General features: G+C 44.1%; 1 protein-coding gene across 3 annotated transcripts in view; it reads right to left on the bottom strand.

Annotated features, from left to right (window-relative positions):
• Positions 1-1,274: 1,274 nt before the first annotated feature.
• Positions 1,275-20,340, bottom strand: part of FAM107B (family with sequence similarity 107 member B) — a 78,152-nt gene continuing 59,086 nt past the window's right edge. For all 3 annotated transcript variants that reach the window (XM_070381928.1, XM_070381929.1, XM_070381926.1), the window contains exons 2-4: positions 15,735-15,918; positions 5,919-6,069; positions 1,275-4,023 (exon numbers count right to left, since the gene is read on the bottom strand). In XM_070381928.1, coding sequence (XP_070238029.1) covers positions 3,907-4,023; positions 5,919-6,069; positions 15,735-15,862 — 396 coding nt within the window. In that variant the 5' untranslated portion in view covers positions 15,863-15,918 and the 3' untranslated portion in view covers positions 1,275-3,906. The remainder of the gene's footprint in view (positions 4,024-5,918; positions 6,070-15,734; positions 15,919-20,340) is intronic.

Below are 20,340 nucleotides of genomic sequence, written 5' to 3'. Positions count from 1 at the left end.
AAAAGGACCCAGTAGTACGTCCAAGACAATACCTAGCCAAATGTCTCAGAGGAAACACCACTTGATGACTTTAAATAGACAAAACCTCAATATGATTCTACTAATTATACAAGATATTGATAAGGCATACCAGACTCTGGCATTACCATCTTTCTGGGAGAATGGGAAGATGTTCCAAAACATCTCCAATTGATAATCAGACTGCATTTTCTCATGAGAAGGAAAAAAAGGAGAAATTATAATTGTGAGACTGTGAAGTTATCTTATAAGGTTTTATTTACCCTAAGACTTGGGAATAAAACCCTTCACTTTTCATTGTATTAGTAAATGTAAGCTGGGTAGTAGTATTCTAATCCTTTTTTTTTAGCTGCACTATAACATTTTAAATCTTATCAAACATATTTACACATTATCGACCAAGGGAGTTTTACAGAAACTAAAGCCTGAGGTGTTAATATTGACTAAAGTCAATACTGTGTTAATTGACCTCTGTTTTTTTTTTTTCAAATCTATGACTATACTGTAAGAACCACACAATGGTCTAATGAAATGGACCAATGGCCTCAAAACTGTCACCTTGGAAAACTGCCTAGTTATTCCAAAGATGTAGTTATTCCTCAAATTATTTTTGTAGCCCACCTTCTGCATCGGCCTTTGGAGCTCATGGTATAATCCTAGACATAGAAAATCTTCACTGCCCGGAGTAGATATAATTTTTTTTAAAACAGTCCAAAGATATTGGAGCTGGGTGAATGAGCTGAGTAGTAATTTGGGGATGAAAAATAAGGGCACAATTATAAAGTAATTTGACTCTCCAAGGCTATTACAACCAATAGTATAATGTAACCATGTCTTCAGCTTCCCAAAGTGACTTCTTTGAGGATGAAATTAATTTAGCTGAATAAGCAAAATAATTCCATGGTCATACTTATGCCATACATGCTCACAAGCACTAAAACGTGGCCCTTCCAAAAATGTATCTCCCACTCTTCTACCAAGCTACTTAAAATGCAGAATACTCTGATCTGAAGAACTAACAGCTGCTGCTAAAATACCACATATTCTAAGTGTAACATAATATTTTAGCATGAATTTGCCTGACAGAATAGACTGCCAGCCTTGACTGACATAAGACAAGAGGACATCACTGATGTGGGGGGGGAAGACCATCAGAGGGAAACCCCAAAACCACCTTCTAACCCTTGAATTGAACACAGCACCCCCCACATCCCTTCCAGACATCCACCTTAAATAGATCAGACAAAACACAGCTGTATGGTCCAAGCATGTGGTGATTTTTATTAAGAATAACTTTGGTTCTAAGAATTCCACCCTTAATTCTGTAATACTTTCCATTAAAAACAATTATACAAGAGCAAATACAAAAAATATTAAATTATGAAAACAAATCCATTAAGGCTCCCTTTATATATATTATATACACTCAAACAAGTGAACATTTTTCAGAGTAGAAGAATAAAGTCAACTGTGGTAGCTTAGAAAGCAACACTACCTTCCTACTTGGAGATTAGAAAACACTGAGCTATTTTAAGAAAACCATAGAGTGGAAAAATGGAGCCATTTTTGTCAAAAAGTGGCTCAAAGCCCAAAACTGCTCAGATGTCCGTGAGTCCTAGAGGTTTGGACTGTAGAGTATTGAAGTGTGGGGCAGCAGGGAGGGAGAGAATGATGCCTTTTTAAACTCAAGCTTATGAGCCGGGCTGACCTGGCAACTTCAAAAAGCTTTTCTATCTGTACATTCCACTGTTTAGCGAGGAAACTTAACTTGACACTATTTACAAGTCTTCTTTCAGCCAGACCTTGGACTACCAACCGCTACTACTTTTGCAGATTTGTGAGTGAGATTGAGAGGGAAATGCTTTTGGAATTTAGCTTTTCCCAGTGAAGCATGAATTCTAGGTAAGTTCTGGGAACAGAATTGGTCCTTCTGAAGAAGCCTGTCTGGGCCCTTGAAAATTTTATCAAGTGGCAGAATTGCTTCAAGGATACAGGATCTAAAGATCTTGCATATCCAGCTGGATTAAAGGCTATGAGCTAGTTTTGAATCTTCATTTTATAAATCGCATCACTATTTCGTATACACAGAGAAAGAACTCTAGTCAATGTGCAATCAGAAATGTACTTTCAAGATGCTTAGTTAACGCACTTTCTTCTTGCAAAAAGAAGGATGGGAAAAAATAGGTATCCTTCCATCCTTCCAAAGCAAATCACTATACAGCAACATTTTATCCTAAGCACCTCGTATTTTATTCATATAATACTTGCTGATGAAAGAAATGTTTCAGGTGTAGTCCACATGTTCTCTGACTAGCAGTACATTATCTCTGCATTTACTTTTGTCTTGTTCACATTAGGGATGAATAGAAGCCTAATGGCCAACCATGAAAACTGCAGAATTCCCAGAGAAAGCTAATTTCTACTAGGCTGATTAAGGATTCAAAAGCTTAGGATCCAGCTTTCTTTGATTCTTGAATTATAAGAAGAGCCTTCAATGTCGAACTTACTGGATAAGTAATTTCTACAGAGAACATACTGGATCCACACAGATTCTTCTAAACCACCCCAAGTAGAAATGCTTCCCCTGCCCATACTGATGACAGAGAATGGATTTTGCATTAAGAATCTGCTGTAAAGTTGGTAATTCGGGGTTCATGTGGAGGATAGTATGCCAGTTGGAGAGCACAGACTGAGTGTGCCCCATCCCCTCAGCTGTTCCTGAGAGATCAACAGTGGTCATAACATCATCCTTACCAACAGTATCACCATCACGAAGGTAGGGATGAGACAGTCTTCCTTCACAAGGAAAAAGGGCAAAGAGCTGGTGATCATTAGAGAATTTCAAAGCTTGGATTCAAATAATATTCAAAATACATAAATGCTATAATTCTTCCAGAGACCAGTTCATATTCATTTCACATCAAAAAGCCCAAAGAACTCTTCCTTTCCAAGCTTCCGGTGGGAGCTTTCCCCATACTGTTCTCAGAAGAAACCAAAAGACTTGAACGCACTCCTTTGACACTGAAGTTGGGCTATTCGGACTAGTTTTTATTTCTCGAAGGGCTGGGAGATTATTTCACATGAAAGGACTAAATGAGCAAGAAATTAAAAACAAAAATGAAACAAAAGCCCTAACAGTTATCAAAACAATACCCGGATTTGTAGGACATACCTTCCCTGAAGTAGAAGGTCACCATGAAGCCTCAGAAAACCAGCAGGAATGAAAATAAGATCAAGATGGACATTTACAGAGTTTTGTTTCTAAATTTTGTTTCTGTATTTTTACACCTCCTCATCCTATTTCTGAATCTTAATGTCAACAAAGGTAACAGCTGTGCTCAACATGAATATTCACATTCTCCAGCGTGAAGCCTAAACTGGGTGAGAGTGTAAATGAGACAAGAAAACGGAATTTACAAACGGTGGATGTAACAGATTCAATGCATTTCTGTGCAATCTAAATTACTGGATAGCTAAGAAAGGAAGAACGAAAGGTGTCTCCTTTAGGTTTTGAAAGAGAAAAGGCTCTGTGCCCCACTAAACTTGGATTGAAAGAAAAACCAAGTAGTGCAACTCTCAAGAATTTATTCCAGTGTCCTCTTCCCTTGTTTCTTGCTGTTGTCTTTTAAAAGTCTTTGAACACAGGTCCACTATCCCACCTTAAGTGCTGGTCAACATCCTTTGTTTGGCGAATAGGAACTGTAACAGTCACAGACGACTCACCCACCCGGATGGGAGAAAAACCAAAATCAAACCCTTTTGAAAGTAACAGATCTCTGCTGGCTGGGATTCACTCCAGGGGCTTTGGCCCTGAGCTTAGGCGCTGGGGAGGCCCTGGCACAGGCCTTCTGTGTGCTGGGCTGGGTGCGTGGTCTCTGCAGCCTGGACCTACGACTCCTGGGTTTGCGCCACTTCCTGGCCTGTTCTTCTGAGATTGCCTTTAACCTTCACAAACTCTGGGGCATTTTCTTGCTCTTCTTGCAATTTCTGTTTCTCAAGTTCAAGCTAAACAGAATTCAGAAACAGGAGAATTATTTACCAAGTATTTACAAAGGGAGAGGCTTTCCAAAACACTGTTTTCTCTTCCCAAAGGCCCTAATGACTTCGATTCCCAACAGAAGAAAACCTTCTCCTGTCTCCACTTTAAAATATATTTATATTTTCATATATGTGGTGGGATCTAGGTCCTGGGGTAAGAATTCTGCACAGAAGCAGCAGCCCACTGGTTGTTGCTGAAACCCTGGGGGGTGACGAGAACTTGAAGATCAAGGCTAAGGATGAAAACAAGAGCTGAGGGAAACACACATATGTTGTGAGGGAAGCTGAACTTCACGCATGTGCTTGAGCTCCAGCACTGGGCTGTAAATTCAATGGTAGTCCCTGGCTTTGGCTGTGCCTCCCTGATCTCTTCTAGACCCTCAACAGAATCCTTCTCTTTATCTTGAATGTCTTTTAGTCCACCTGCAGACATCTGTCTCAGCTTTTCCTTTCACTGTATATAAACACTTATATCCGACGTGCCTGGGAAATTCTGGACAAGGTAAGTCAGGGAAAGACAAGTACTGTATGATCTCTCTTATATGTAGAATCTAAAAACAGAGGGTAAAATGGGGACTAGCAGGGACTTAGGCTGGGGGAATGGGAAAGATGCGATTAAGGGTACACACTCGCAACTTTCAGAAAACTAAGATCATTGCATCCGGTCCCATCACTTCATGGGAAATAGATGGGGAAACAGTGGCTGACTTTATTTTTCTGGGCTCCAAAATCACTGCGGATGGTGATTGCAGCCATGAAATTAAAAGACGATTGCTCCTTGGAAGGACCAACCTAGTTATGACCAACCTAGACAGCATATTAAAAAGCAGAGACATTACTTTGCCAACAAAGGTCCATCTAGTCAAGGCTATGGTTTTTCCATTGGTCATATATGGATGTGAGAGTTGGACTATTAAGAAAGTTGAATGCTGAAGAATTGATGCTTTTGAACTGTGGTGTTGGAGAAGACTCTTGAGAGTCCCTTGGACTCCAAGGAGATCCAACCAGTCCATCCTAAAGGAGATCAGTCCTAGGTGTTGATTGGAGGGACTGATGTTAAAGCTGAAACTCCAATACTTTGGCCACCTGATGCAAAGAGCTGACTCATTTGAAAAGACCCTGATGATGGGAGGGATTGGGGGCAGGAGGAGAAGGGGACAACAGAGGATGAGATGGTTGGATGGCATCACCGACACAATGGACATGGGTTTGGGTGGACTCCGGGAGTTGGTGATGGACAGGGAGGCCTGGCGTGCTGCGGTTCATGGGGTCACAAAGCGTCGGACACGACTGAGCAACTGAACTGAACTGAACTCCCAACTAGAAGATAAGTCCTGGAGACCTAATACATAGTCCAGGGGTTACAGGAAGCAAAGCAATTATAAACATGAACATTAAGAAACTAGAACGCTCCCTACCACTAGCTGCTGCTGCTGCTGCTGCTAAATCGCTTCAGTCCTGTCCGTGCGACCCAGCAGACGGCACCCCACCAGGCTCTGCTGTCCTTGAGATTCTCCAGGCAAGAACACTGGAGTGGGTTGCTGTTTCCTTCTCCAATGCATGAAAGTGAAAAGTGAAAGTGAAGTTGCTCAGTCGTGTCTGACTCTTAGCGACCCATGGACTGCAGCCTACTAGACTCCTCCGTCCATGGGATTTTCCAGGCAAGAGTACTGGAGTGGGTTGCCCTTGCCTTCTCCGCCCCACCACTAGAAGAAAGGGTAATTATATGACAGAAGTGTGGGCTAACATTACAATGACAATTGTGATACAAATGTATAAAATCAATGTATTTTCCCTCAAACAATATTTTATGTCAAATATCTCAATAAAAAACCCCCACCTTTACCCCCAATCACCCTTACCTGCTCCAACTTCTGCTGCCGTTTTAATAGTTCTATTTCCAAGTCAGATTTCTTCTTTTGTGCTTCTTCTTCCTTCTGCTTTATTACTTGATCTCGTTTTCTCTTTTCCATCACTTTCTGCAGTTCTGGTTTATTCTGAGGGGCAAGACCCCTGCAAAAAAAGCATTAACAAATCACTTTGCTGAACACCTCAAACTAATGCAATACTGTACTTCAAAAAAAAATTTAATTGAAAAAAAGTAAAAAAAAATTAAATTGAAAAAAATTTTAAAGCATTAACAAAATTTGTCATCTAATGGATACATTTTTCACGATCAGAAATTTAGGCATCAACCACAGAAGGGCCCAGTAACTTAGCATGACTGTGACGCCTACTACCAACTAACAGTCAGCACTGAGGAGCCTCAGCAATTCACAAGCATGGAAGAAAAGGGCAAGGGCATCTTTCTAAGAGTAAGCAAAACCCGCCGCTCAATAAAATCTGTACTGCATGCCAGATACTAGGCCATGCAAGGGAGGCTAGTGTCTGTGGTTTGTGGGGGGAGTTCAGGAATAGCACGCTCATTCAGAGCGTGTGATGGTCACCTATACTGGAGAGGAAGTTGCCTCCACCCAGAATTCCAGGGGAAGTTTCCCAAGATGGAGCCCCTGACCCCAAGTATTAAATGCAGCCTGGAGAGAAGCTAGCAGAAAGCTCAACAAAATGGCCCGGAAACCTCCTCCAACCCTCCCTCTTTCAGACTTGGGAGAGGATTCTCACACATCCCAAGGCACACCCAAGGCTCCATCACTGCTGGGGTTGTGGCCACGGCAAATCCAGATCCCGACTCCCAGGCCAGTGCTCTGGAACCATTTCAGACACACAGTTCAACTGCTGACAATGCTTCGAAGTCAGGCTTCAGGGAGCGATGGATCAGGCTGCCAGCTCTTCATATGGGGCGAAACAAAACCCAAACTTAGGTCATTCCCTGTCAGCTCTCATCTGAAAGGTTTGAGCCAGGTCAGGGGAAGGACATTCATTGACACTTTCGTAGAAGGGATTTCTATGCTAAAATCAGCTGGGATTTGCCCAGTCTCCATTTCTTCAGCCAGGGTTGTTGGCCAGGTTGTTCCTCCAGTCTGGACTCCCCCATGCCCCGACCCTCTGTGCTGGCTTAGCTGCCCACCTCCTGTTCACTGTCCTCCCTCTCTTGAGCCAGGCTCCACTGGCCCCTAAAGTGTCTCAACTCTGTGTTCACACTGATGACAAAAACACAACAAGTTACAGAACAGGAAGAGCATTATCAAGGTCAGACAGCCAAGGGGATAAGTGACAGTGCTATCACACTCGCACCCACGAGCACACACACAGCCACAACAGGAACTCATGCTTGTCTGGGCTGCAGGAAACCAGCTCTGCTGGATCAGCCCAGGACCGAGGAGGCCCATGTGCCTCCCTACACACCCGCCGGCCTCAGTGATGATATCATCACTGAGGAGTCTGTGCACCGGGCCCATCAATCTCCGTGGCTGTTCTCCAAACTACTCCAATCAGCTAAGGCAACTAATCAACCAGCAGTCATCTGAATAACTTAAAGAATTTCCAAAACATGTTCTGGTTTTAAGAATCTCAACAACACCCTTGCTTCAATCTCTTTCAAGTTCACCCTATCATATTTTGCAAACTAATCATACTTGCAAACATCATACTTCCTCATCTATTGGAATTTTTAAAATTCTGGCATCTCTCCTCTCTACCTACTTTTAAAATCACAATAAATGATTTTTTCAAAGCTGCTGTTTGTAAAGTAAAGATGAGTATAATCCATCACTGAAGATAAAGGACACAAAATAACATGTATATCTTCCCTTTCCCCATTTTCATTAGCAGAACCTTTGGTTTAAAAAAAAAAAAAAATACTAAATTCAGCCATATTTCCAGTGAAATAGAGGAGGCTATTTTGTGATTTAATTACAATTTGTTTCCCAGTTATTAAGATTGTATGAGGTGGAGAGAAGTATAGGCAGACTACTCCAGAAACCAAATCTTTACTCGTGCAATAAAAAAGTTGCTTACGGTACTTTCCTCCTATAGACTTAGGTGTCACTGAGCACTGGAAAATCTGTTTGTAAATAATCTGAAAAAGACCCACTGAGCTTCATGACTATTAAAAACTCTCACTATGACACTTACAGAGTTAAGGGATTTAAATTATAGAATTAAGAACTTAGTTACCTGCACAATTTAAATTTCAAACTATAATTCACTGGAGAAATTAACCTCAACTGTTATTAAGTGCTTCTGGATTATGCAAAAGCTGTTGAACAAACTGATGTATGATGCATTAAGCTGGCACTCTACAGAAACATGTGAATGGGTTTAACTAATACACATATTCATTTTCTGTTCAAAGATTTTACCCAATAGTGCAGTAAGATAAAATATTTAGTAACACAAAACTCAGGAAAATGGTGCTTATATGATAAATGTCCTGCACTTATAATAGTCAAGAAGTCATACAAATTGAATTAATATTTTATTAAGCAGCTCACTTAACTTTGTGCTAAATGGAAAAAGGCAAGCACTACCTATGTGATTCTCTGAGTCTAAAACTGGATCAGACTTCCCAGAGAGCATACACAGGCAGAAATTAGTTTCTCTCAAGTTTCATAAAAATGACAGTATAAGCCTCTGCATGACAACATTGATTATCTTTAATCCATTCTGACATATACAATTAACAAGAACTTTCAACTGACAACTTGGTCTGGGGGCCATGGTACCACTCAAGACCAACAGTTATTCCCAAATTGCTTACTGTGACTTTTATAGTGGACCAAGTTGATTTTTTAAATTAGTAAGTCCTCTTTGAAAAAAACAATGTTTTTTAGGGCTTCCCTGGTGGCTCAGATGGTAAAAATCTGCCTGCAATGCAGGAGACCTGGGTTCGATCCCTGGGTTGAGAAGACCCTCTGGAGAAGGAAATGGCAACCCACTCCAGTAATCTTGCCTGCGAAATCCCACAGACAGAGGAGGAGCCTGGTGGGCTACAGTCCATGTGGTCACAAGAGTTGGACGTGACTTAGCAATTGACACTTTGAAAAAAAAAAAAAAAAAGTTAGGTGACATATACATATTAGCAAGACAAGAAGTGAAAGCGCTCCTCAACTCCCCCAGTCAACATCTACTGGGCACACCATTCGCATGGTATTCTAGGTGAATGGTGGCTCTGAAAACTGTACAAGATAGAGGCCCTACACCCATAGACTGCTCCCCACTCCTGTGTGCATTTGTGCTCAGTTGTTCGATTGTGTCCAATTCTTTGTGACCCCTTGGACTGTAGTCCACCAGGATCCTCCGTCCATGGAATTTTCCAACCAACAATATGTTGCCATTTCCTCCTCCAAGGGATCTTCCCAACCCAGGGATGGAACCTGAGTCCCCTGCATTGGCAGGTGGATTCTTTACCACTGAGGCACCTGGGAAGCCCTCCCACTACTGCATCCACAGATAACTTCCCATCTAGTCTGTGCTCCCCTATACTACCTGTACCTTTATCAGAGCACAGAAGTGCCAAAATTTTGCCACGCCTACAGTGAGACATTTAGGTGGTTTCCAGTTGTCCCTGATGGAACACAAGGAGGCGAGAGACTTCTTCGACCATTTATATCTGTGCTATCCAAGTATTTCTGTTGGCAACATTCTCAGAAGCAGAACTGCTGGCTAAGCATCTGCATATTCTGGATTTGGATGTGGATGGCCAAATCACTTTCCAACTAGGCTGCAACAATTTATATTCCCACCGTCACCAATGAAAATGTACAGACAACTTTTAAAGGTCCCTTTCACTTTTCATAGAAACCACTGAACACATCTGGGGCCGAGTGGACCACCCCACCTCCACGGCGGCCACACTTAAACCTGTGACAAGGAAACCATCATGCGGGTCAGCACCGGGCAGAGGCAGGTCTGGCACAAACCCTAACACAACACATTCCCTTCCCCTGTCTACCCAGCCAAGCCTCTTGGCCTAATATTTTCCTTTATGGGGGAGGAGGAGGGTTGCCTCTGGTTCTCCAGCCCTTGATCTTGAATCTTGGAATCTTCTGGTTTGGTCGGCCCACATCTACATTGTTGACTGAGCCCTTTCTACCTGCATGGATTCAAATGCAAATATTTCTACCTCAACTTCCCTTATTTTCTTTTCATGTTGCACAACAATAAGCATTTATTGAGGAACTAATTGTTTGTCTAGCAAAGCACGCCGACTGCAGAAGGTCCTGGAAACTGCTGACTGAAAGGTGCAAGCCAAAGATCCAATGATAGGGATGCAGGGTAGCTGGGTATTCTATATTTGTCCCAAAGGACTCTTTTTAGAAGGGCTTCCCTGATGGTTCAGTGGTAAAGAACCCACCTGTCAATGCAAGAGACATAAGAGATGCGGGTTCAATCCCTGGGTCGGGGAGATCCCCTGGAGGAGGGCATTGCCTGGAGTATTCTTGCCTGGAGTATCCCATGGACAGAGGAGCCTGGCAGGCTACAGTCCATAGCGTGACCAAGAGTCAGACACGACTAAAGTGACTTAGTATGGATACTCTTTTTAGAGAAGGCAGATTCTCTCTAAATTGTATCAGAAATAAGCACTCTTGAACACTGATCTTCCAAGTATCAAAAATAATGCCTCTTGCAATCTGCCATTTTATGGAAATAGCTAAAGACTCTGAGAACCCTAACACAAGGTCCTAATCGTCAGACCAAGTGGCATGACCAGATCAAAATATAAAGACTTTTTAGGGACTTCCCTGGTGGTCCAGTGGTTAAGATTTCATCTTCCAATGCAGAGGGTGCGGGTTCAATCACTAGTCGGAGAGCTATGATCCCACATGCCTCTCAGCCAAAAAAATCAAACCATAAAACAGAAGCAATATTGTAACAAATTCAATAAAGACTTTAAAAATGGTCCACATCAAAAACATCTTTTCAAGAAAAATTTAAAGACTTTTAGCCTGAAACTTAGGTGGGTCCAGAAGCTGGCAAACAGAAGAGCAGAATCCTTGAAGGAGTACAGGACGCGGTTTGAGAACACCTATGAGCATGTGCTCTCCCAAGCATGGACTCTGCTTTTGTCTTCTGATCTCTAGAAGGTGCTTCCAACAACTCTTTGAACTGCAACAGAGCTTTGAGCCAAATACGCAGCCACAAAGAGCAAAGGTTCCACAAAGCTTGTTCTGTGATCTCAGTTCTGTCTTCCTCTCCTATTCCTACCCCTTCTTCTCAGTTATATATTATTTTTAAAATTATTTATTTATTTTTCTGGGCTCCAAAATCACTGCAGATGGTGACTGCAGCCATGAAATTAAAAGACGCTTACTCCTTGGAAGGAAAGTTATGACCAACCTAGATAGCATATTCAAAAGCAGAGATATTACTTTGCCAACAAAGGTTCGTCTAGTCAAGGCTATGGTTTTTCCTGTGGTCATGTATGGATGTGAGAGTTGGACTGTGAAGAAGGCTGAGCACCGAAGAATTGATGCTTTTAAACTGTAGTGTTGGAGAAGACTCTTGAGCGTCCCGTGGACTGCAAGGAGATCCAACCTGTCCATTCTGGAGGAGATCAGCCCTGGGATTTCTTTGGAAGGAATGATGCTAAAGCTGAAACTCCAGTACTTTGGCCACCTCATGCGAAGAGTTGACTCACTGGAAAAGACCCTGATGCTGGGAGGGATTGGGGGCAGGAGGAGAAGGGGACGACAGAGGATGAGATGGCTGGAAGACATCACTGACTCGATGGACGTGAGTCTGAGTGAACTCCGGGAGTTGGTGATGGACAGGGAGGCCTGGCGTGCTGCGATTCATGGGGTCGCAAAGAGTCGGACACGACTGAGGGACTGATCTGATCTGATCTGATTTATTGGGCTGTGCCAAGTCTTAGTTGTGGCACTTGGGATCTTCAATCTTTGTTTGGGGGTTGCAGGATTTTAGTTGGGGCGTACAGGATCTAATTCCCTGACCAGGGATCAAACCCAGGACCCCTGCATTGGGAGTGAAGAGTTTTCACCACTGGAACACCCGGGAAGTCCCTCATTCATATTATTATTAAATTTGATTCATAGCTGTCTTTAAAGATATATATAATTAAAGACATACATAATTCTATATTGATTTCAACCCTTTTTTATTCCAAAAAGCTACTGTGTCACCTTGAGAAGACTCTTTAGCCTGGTACCCTGAAGAACTTCCCTTCATTCACATATCAAATTAGAACAATTCCAAAACAATACACACTGGGTTTCTGAAAAAAATCATTGGATAAAATATGGGAAAGCCCTTTACCAGTTGCAGAAAGGTCAATAGAATTTCATTACAGTACAAACTAGTCAGCAAGTATGACAATCCTTTAACTGAATATATACATACTATCAGGGCTTCCCTGCTGGTTCAGATGGTAAAGAATCTGCCTGAAATGCATGAGACCCAGGTTTGATCCCTGGATTGGGAAGATCCCCTAGAGAAGGAAATGGCAACCCACGCTAGTATTCTTGCCTCAAGAATTCCATAGACAGAGAAGCCTGGCAGCCTATAATATAGTCCATGGGGTCACTAAGAGTCAGACATGACTGAGCAACTTTTATTCATTCATTCATACATACTATTGATGTGATACTATTATTTGGTACTTAGAAATAAAAAGCCAAAGTTGTGAAAAAAGCATGTGTATTAGAAGATGAATATAAGAGAAGAAACCACTTTAGAAGTCTTTACTCTAAAACCAGTTGTATTTCTAATAAGAGGATTCTACCAAATTAAGATTTTACCTTTGAAAAAAACCTAAAGAAGTAGGATAAGATATACTCACTTGATTTTGCAACTTTTATTTTTTTAAATACACTTCTACAACCAGATCAGAACTCTTCAGAGAAAAACAGGAAAAGGCAATAGGGATTTTTCAGATGCTGCGGCAGGATAAGTAGAAAGATGGATGGTGCTTACTGAGCACGTCTTACATAGGTCAGGTATTTTAGTAGGTGTTTATGCACATTCTCCTTCATTTTCATCTTTATAAGAAAGATTATTTTTATCCCTCACTTAACAGATGAAGAAACAGATCTCAGGAAGGAAGACCTTGTCCAAAATCATAAAAGGTTGGGAAGATCCCCTGGGGAAGGGAATGGCAACCCACGCTAGTATTCTTGCCTGGAGAATCCCATGGACAGAGGAGCCTGGCAAGCTGTCCATGGGGTCACAAAGAGTCAGACATGATGTAGCGACCAAACAACAAGTTAAATGTTGAACCGGATCCATACCATTTCTCCCTGACCTCAAAGCCCACGTGCTGTCTACACCTTGGTGCTCAAGAGAACATGAGCATTCTCTAAAAGCAGCTGAGCTGGGCCCAGCTAAGAGGTCAGCTGTGCAAACAAGGAGAGAAAAGCACAAGAGAAAGGCCAACAGGAAGATGCTGCATCCTCACAGGATGTATCTACTGCAGGAAATCTGGAAACAGATTCACTGCACAAACCAAACCAGTAATGTTCTACCTGTAGAGGTATGACCCAGGCTGCTACATACATTTCTGCAGAATAGTCTAGAGCCTCTAATTCAAATAACGACTATGCTGCCAATTTTGGTTTACTTTTGCCTCTATTTCTGACATGGAGGCTTTTTGTAGATGTTACAGAAAAAACACAAAACCAACAACAGTTTGAACTAGAATGTTTCTCAGAGATCAGCTAAGTGTCCTAGTGCTATTTGACAGACAAGGAAACTAAGATCCAAGAGATAAAGACAGAGAAAATTTTTTGTTCAGAAAACCATTTAGCTACTCTCTTTTAGAGGATATTAAACTTTCCATCTTCCCAGCAAAATGCAGATGCGGTTTCTCAGGAACAGCTTCCAAATTCTCTGGCCTACTGAGGAACTTACATAGTCCTGTTTTACTTTGGGCATGATGATACCCATCTGGTTTTGTTGTTGTTTTAACTTTTATGTGATGAAGACAGGAAGAAGTTAAGCACTTACTCAAAAAGGATCAAACTCATATTCTGTTGAATAAGGGTTAACCCAGCAGCACACTGTCGTGTTGGGGACAGAAAGCAAAACACATCACCACTTCTGGAGGGAGAGATGTAGTCACAGAGAGTTCCCAGGACGGGAGTTAGGAGTTCTGGCCTAGGTATACTCAGACAGAGAATTACCAGAAAAATGCCCCCTCATATCCTTGTTAAAAGGCTTTATTTTTAATTAAGCCTTCCTTCCAAAACATTACCCCAGTGCTTAGCTTTGTCTGCACATCTTTCAGTTCAGTGAGTAGTAGCCACCCTTTCACCAAGGCAGAGCAAACAGTGAGTGGTTGAGTGATCCAGTTTCACAATTCAGGTCAACAATTTTAGTCTGAAGACCCAAAAACAGTTCTAAATGAAGCTTAACAGATCTTAGAGAAAATAACATGTGTCTTACATACTCAGCTCTACTTTCTCAGCTCTCCTAGCCCAGTGATCTTGCTTAGAATCACTTAAAGAGCAGAGTACCAGCCATAAAAAAAAAAATGAAATAATGCCATGTGCGACAAAATGGATGGGCCTAGAGACTATGATACAAGGCGACGTCAGAAAGAGAAAGACAAATACCATATGATATCACTTACTTGTGGAATCTAAAATACAACACAAATGAACTTATCTACGAAACAGGCTCACAGACACAGAAAACAGACTCATCGTTGCCAAGGAGGAGGAGAACAGGGGAGGGATGGATTGGGAGTTTGGGATTAGCAGACACAAACTATTATATACAGAATGGATGGACAACAGAGTCCTACTGTACAGGGAACTATATTCAATGTCCTGTGATAAACCATAATGGAAAAGAATATATATTTACATGTATAACTGAATTACTTTGCTGTTCACCAGAAAGTATCACAACATTGTAAATCAACTATATTTCAATAAAATAAAATTTTTAAAAATTTAAAAAGCAGAGTACACCAAACCCAACAATCAAAATTACATTATGACACAGATGGAATTAACAAATGGTTTACGAGGAAGACAGAACGTAAACGTTTTACTCCTCTCCAAAAAACAAATAGTAATAATAAAAATGATTGTAATCATTTAAAATGCCCCCTAAAAACAAACAAATGAAAACACAAGAAAGGGGGTCCTTATCTATTGTTAAGTCAGATGTGGTTCTAGAGACTTCTCTCTGCCACTCTACAAATGCTGCTGCTGCTGCTAAGTCGCTTCAGTCATGTCGGACTCTGTGTGACCCCATAGACAGCAGCCCACCAGGCTCCCCAATCCCTGGGATTCTCCAGGCAAGAACACTGGAGTGGGTTGCCATTTCCTTCTCCAATGCATGAAAGTGAAAAGTCAAAGTGAAGTCGCTCAGTCGTGTCTGACTCTTAGCGACCTCACGGACTGCAGCCTACCAGGCTCCTCCGTCCATGGGATTTTCCAGGCAAGAGTACTGGAGTGGGGTGCCATTGTCTTCTCCCTACAAATGCTAAGGTTGGCATTATCTGGTTTTCACGTTTCCCCAAATATATGGGGAAACAATGTACTTCTCTTTGATGAAAGACATGCTCTTTTATCCTTAATCCAGCCTCTTGCGTACACATTCTAAAATATGTGTCCACCTGAGAAGGGGACTCAGGACCACAGAACCCTGAGTGATCCTGGGGGCAGCAGCTGAGCCTATAGACGGGTTTACATCATGGATGTTCTGACTCAAGGATGCGCGAAGGAATAAGGAAGCTTTCAACATGGTCAAGAAACAAATCTAGTTACCTCAAAAGTCCCCTAAGGAAAACTTTGCTCAAAAAGCCATCATACCTTTTCTGATTCATAAGAAGTTCTCTGTGAAGGTCTTGATGGTTCCGGGACGTCTTAACAGGATTGACTAGTTTCTGAGGCCTAATGAGTTCAGGATTGTCATCGTCTATATAGTCTGGCTCGGCCATGATGTTTCTCGGGATGAGATACTTGTCCTTGGGGTCAGAATCCTCCAGTGGGCTGTCTGAAACAGAACGATGAGAGTCATTGTGGTGTCGGTTCAGACGTCTGTCCACCCAGAGCAGAGGCCTGGGACAGCCGAGCACATCCTCCAGGGGGCCTCCGCCACTTCACTGGAAACCCTCTGAAGCTCTGTCTTAGCCACGGCGGGCAGCAAGGAGCAGGAGAAGCCCACTTGGTTCTGGGAGCAGACAACTAAAGCACAGGAGAGTCCCACAGCCAGACGGGTCCCCACCAGGCTCACCGTGAGCTTCAGGTCACACAGGTCTTGCCCACCACTGTGTCTGAATACCCGCTGAACCCACAATGAGCACCTGGGCACCAGACCCAGGTCCTTCACACTCCCTTCAGCCTCCAAATTAAGACGTTCTAAAAATGTACAGATCCCAGAGCCCACATAAGAGGCCAGCAGCTCCCCAGGGGCAGATCAGCCTTCTTATCCTGCCAGGCTACTGGTCCCTGTCTCCTTCCCACTCCTGTGAGCACCCTGGAAACTTCATCCCGTTCATAGCCTTTTGCATCTTTCCTCAAGTGGCACCTTCTCAGAGAGCCCTGACCTCCTCCTAACTGCCCTGCTTAAACTTGCAATCCCACCCCAGCCCTTCCCTACTTCCTCCAAATCAAAGGTTGACTGACTAGTCACTGGCCACCTAGAGCAGATGCTCCTGAGGGCAAGGATTTCATCTGCATACACACCCCACCCCCCAGCTGCCAGAACAGTGCAGGCGCAGAGGGAGGGACCAGACAGCAGAGCCCAGCTCTTCACACTCGTTGTCTAGAAGGAAGAGGAGGCTTCACTGGAGAACAGAACAGACCACCCAAAGTGGCTTATTTCTGGGCTTGGACTCTGTTATCAGTACGTGAAAGGAACACATGACGTGATGACCCCTGGGTCCTGTGTTCAATTTAAGTGCGTGTGTGTAGAGGCCCCTGGAGAGTGGGGCACATGTCTCCTTCCTTCGTCCCCTGCAGCCTCGATACACAGCAAGCACCATATGAAAACGTGTCATATTGTGTGAGAAGGAAGAGAAAAGGCATGGGGGCAAGAGCTGAGGGGACATGGCTGGCTGAGTGCAGGCTGAAACCCCGGTGGTCCACCTGGCAGGTATCCGATTGCTGCGGACCCCTAGGCATGTCTCTCAGTGCTTACCCAACCCTGCTCCCTCTCCCCAACATACATAAATCTTTCAAGATAACCAACACGTCATTTTATGCCTCCCTGTCCTGCAGGATGACTAAATTTTCCAAACCGAAAGTCAGAGGCAGGGCCTCACTACAGCAGAACATCTGATAGTGGGACTTCCCTGGAAAGTCCAGAGTACATGCGCGTTAATCTGGCAAGAGCCGTGCCCCCAGATGGAACAGGGATCTGAGAAGAGGGCAAGGGCAGGAGGGAGGATCCCATCTGAGCAGGCTCACACCCAGCACTGCCCCCTGTCCCCACCTCTCCAGGTGAGTCGAGAGTGGTCCCCCTCCCCTGCATCCTCAGAGCCCCAGCAGCACCATGCAGATGTATTTCCGGTACAAGAAGCATCCTTACACCTGGGAGGGCTTCCCCAGTGGCTCAGTGGTAAAGAGCCCGCCTACCATCACAGGAGACACGGGTTTAATCCCTGATCTGGGAAGATCACCTGGAGAAGGAAATGGCAACTCACTCCAGCATTCTTGTCTGCAGAATCCCATAGACATGGGAGCCTGGCAGACTACGGTCTATGGGGCCACAAAAGAGTTGGACATGACTGAGCGACTGAGCACTTGTGCACACACACACCGTAACCATACATGTCTGTCTATTCTGTGAAAGAGCCAGAACCAGTTCGTCTCCAGTTTTAAATCCGAGGGTCCAGCCAAGTGTCTGGCACATGGCAGAAGCTGAATAAATTTTGAACTTAGTCAAATCTGTAATAAACAGAAAGAGGACAGAGCCTCTGTGAGCAAGCTCCTAGATGGAAGACAGGCTCCATCTTTATTTCTGCCCATGACCAAGGGAGGGTGTGTGTGTGTGTGTGTGTGTGTGTGTGTGTGTGTGTTTACACACGGGGCAGGGGTGCAGGGAGGAGAGACGTGGCTATGTGCTTCCATGGACGCTGGCATGGGGGTGGGGGAGTGGGGGTATAATCGAAAAGAATAAAGATGCAATCTCAAGTAGAATTTAGAAATAAGTAAAATGGGTCCAGAGGCCGGTAGCTACAAGTAGGAGTCTTGGGTCTCAAAGTCATCAGTGATGTTTCCTGAATCTCTGAACTGTCCTCAACAGCAGCCAACAATTTCCCAACAATTTAGATACAGCACCTGTGGGTACGTGATCACACCTGATCCCAGCGACGGTCCTATGAACAGAAGCACTAGAATCTTTATTCCACAGACAATAAACAGAGGAATAAAAGTTAAAATAACTTGCCTAAGCTAGTTTTGCCAATAGTGTAAATCTCAGACTTGAAAAAAAATGAAAATTAACACTCTCTGATCTTAAAACTCATGTTCTGTCTACCAAATTACAATGTTTCCTATTTTTAATAGAAAGATCTTTTGAAAATTAACATGAAATAAAGAGGAAAAAAACAAAGAATAAATTAAATCAACTAAAACAGAAAAACTGTAGCTGCATCATTTGTATATTTTAGGTATAAATGCATGGCCAAGCAATAATATACATGTCTCTAACAGATTGGGCTTCCCTCGTAGCTCAGTTGGTAAAGAATCTGCCTGCAGTGCAGGAGACCCGGGTTAGATTCCTGGGTTGGGAAGATCCCCTGGAGAAGGAAATGGCAACCCATTCCAGTATTCTTGCCTGGAGAATCCCATGGACAGAGGAGCCTGGCAGGCTACAGTCCATAGGGTTTCAAGATTCGGACACGACTTAGCAACTAAACCACCACCACCACCATCTAACAGATTAAACCAAATATTCCTTAAATGCTACCTGCATTGATTTTTTAAAGACAAGTATGTCTGTAGCCTCCCCCAAATGGAAACTCACGAACTGGGCCTGTGGTTAAGTCAGTGATCCCATCACATCAGCCTGACTATTTGAACGGGCCCCTCAGAGAATGCACTCCTCGGTGGAAACTGGAGAAGTGGCAGACAGACCTGCAGGTAGTCTTGATTTTGTTTAAAAGCCAACCGCAGTTTCATCCTAGTTAATCAGTAGACAAGAAGGCAATGAGCTGCCATAAAAGGATTAGTCCCTTTGTCCTAAACCAAGGATAATCTCCCCGATCTCAAATCCAGATTCCTGCCTCCTGAGGTCAAGGTGTCAGCAGGGGAAGGGAGCCTGTAGACCTGGGGAGAAGAGTGTTCCAGACTTGGGGAATAAGGAGTCAGGAGCACGCCTGATGCATCTGAGGAAGGAGAGACGTGAGTAAAGGTAGGGATGGCGGGGGACCAGTGGGGGCAATGGAGAGGGGTGGGATTCGATGTGGGGACTTGAAGGCCAGTGCCAGGGCTCTGTCTTTTGCCCTGAGTGACAGCAAAGAGCCATTCAGGGCTCCGAGCAGGAAGTGACGAGCTCTGACCCATGTGTCTGGATGATTATTCTAGCCGAGTGTAGGACAGGCCCAGTACGGCCAAGGCAAGACTCCAGGAGGCAGCTGTCAGGGGACCCAGGTGAGAGGTGGGTGCAGCAGACCGGATCACTTCATTTCAGCCCTTGGGAGTTCCTGAAGGACTGCACACCAGGAGTGAGACGCACAGAGGGGTCGAGGGTGCCTCCAAGGGCTCTGGCCTGAGCAACGAGGACAGAGCTGCCGTGGTGGAGGCCGTGAGCACAGCAGACGGGAGTGAGGTCAGGAGCTCCCTTTGGCACATGCTGGGTTAGAGATGTCCCTGGACACCCGGGTGATTGAGGGCAAGCAGCTGAGGCAGTGAGGGCCCAGACCCCGGGCGGCTCCTTCCTGGTCTTACTCGGTGACTGCCGGGGTCTCTCACTTCACCTCCCCGACACCCCCCAACCCTCCACTCCCACTATTCCCATGACAGCAGGCCACACAGATGCCCACTGCCCGTGGTTCCCAGAGGTCAGGGCCAGGGTACAGACACTGTCTTGGGCCTTGGTGCCAAGAGACAGATTGAGCTTCCTGTGCACACAGTGAACAGACTTCAGTTCTGAGCCTAGGGAACAAGTTCTAGCTTGGATTCTTCTTCACTTTCTCTTAAGACTGGGCGCCTGGGAAGCCTCTCTTTTCCCAATGGCCGAGAGGCCTAAGACAGGCTCGGCCTGTCTCCTGCTGGACAGAGGCAGACAGGCCACAGGTGGGCGGTGGCTGAGGGAGCTCTGCCCATAAACGAAGGCACACACTTCTTCCTTCTTCTCTCTCCCTGGTTTGTCCTTCATCCAAGTGGAGACAGGAAAGGGGGTCCCAGCCTGAGTCAAGTGTGCAGACCTCAAGCGAGACTGCAAACCAGGCTGAGGGGAACCCCGTGGTCG

The sequence above is a fragment of the Bos mutus genome, chromosome 13 (assembly GCF_027580195.1).
Source record: "Bos mutus isolate GX-2022 chromosome 13, NWIPB_WYAK_1.1, whole genome shotgun sequence".
NCBI classification, from domain to species: Eukaryota; Metazoa; Chordata; class Mammalia; order Artiodactyla; family Bovidae; genus Bos; species Bos mutus.
The sequence above is the reverse complement of the archived record's forward strand: the minus strand, read 5'-3'. Positions and strand labels throughout refer to the sequence as shown.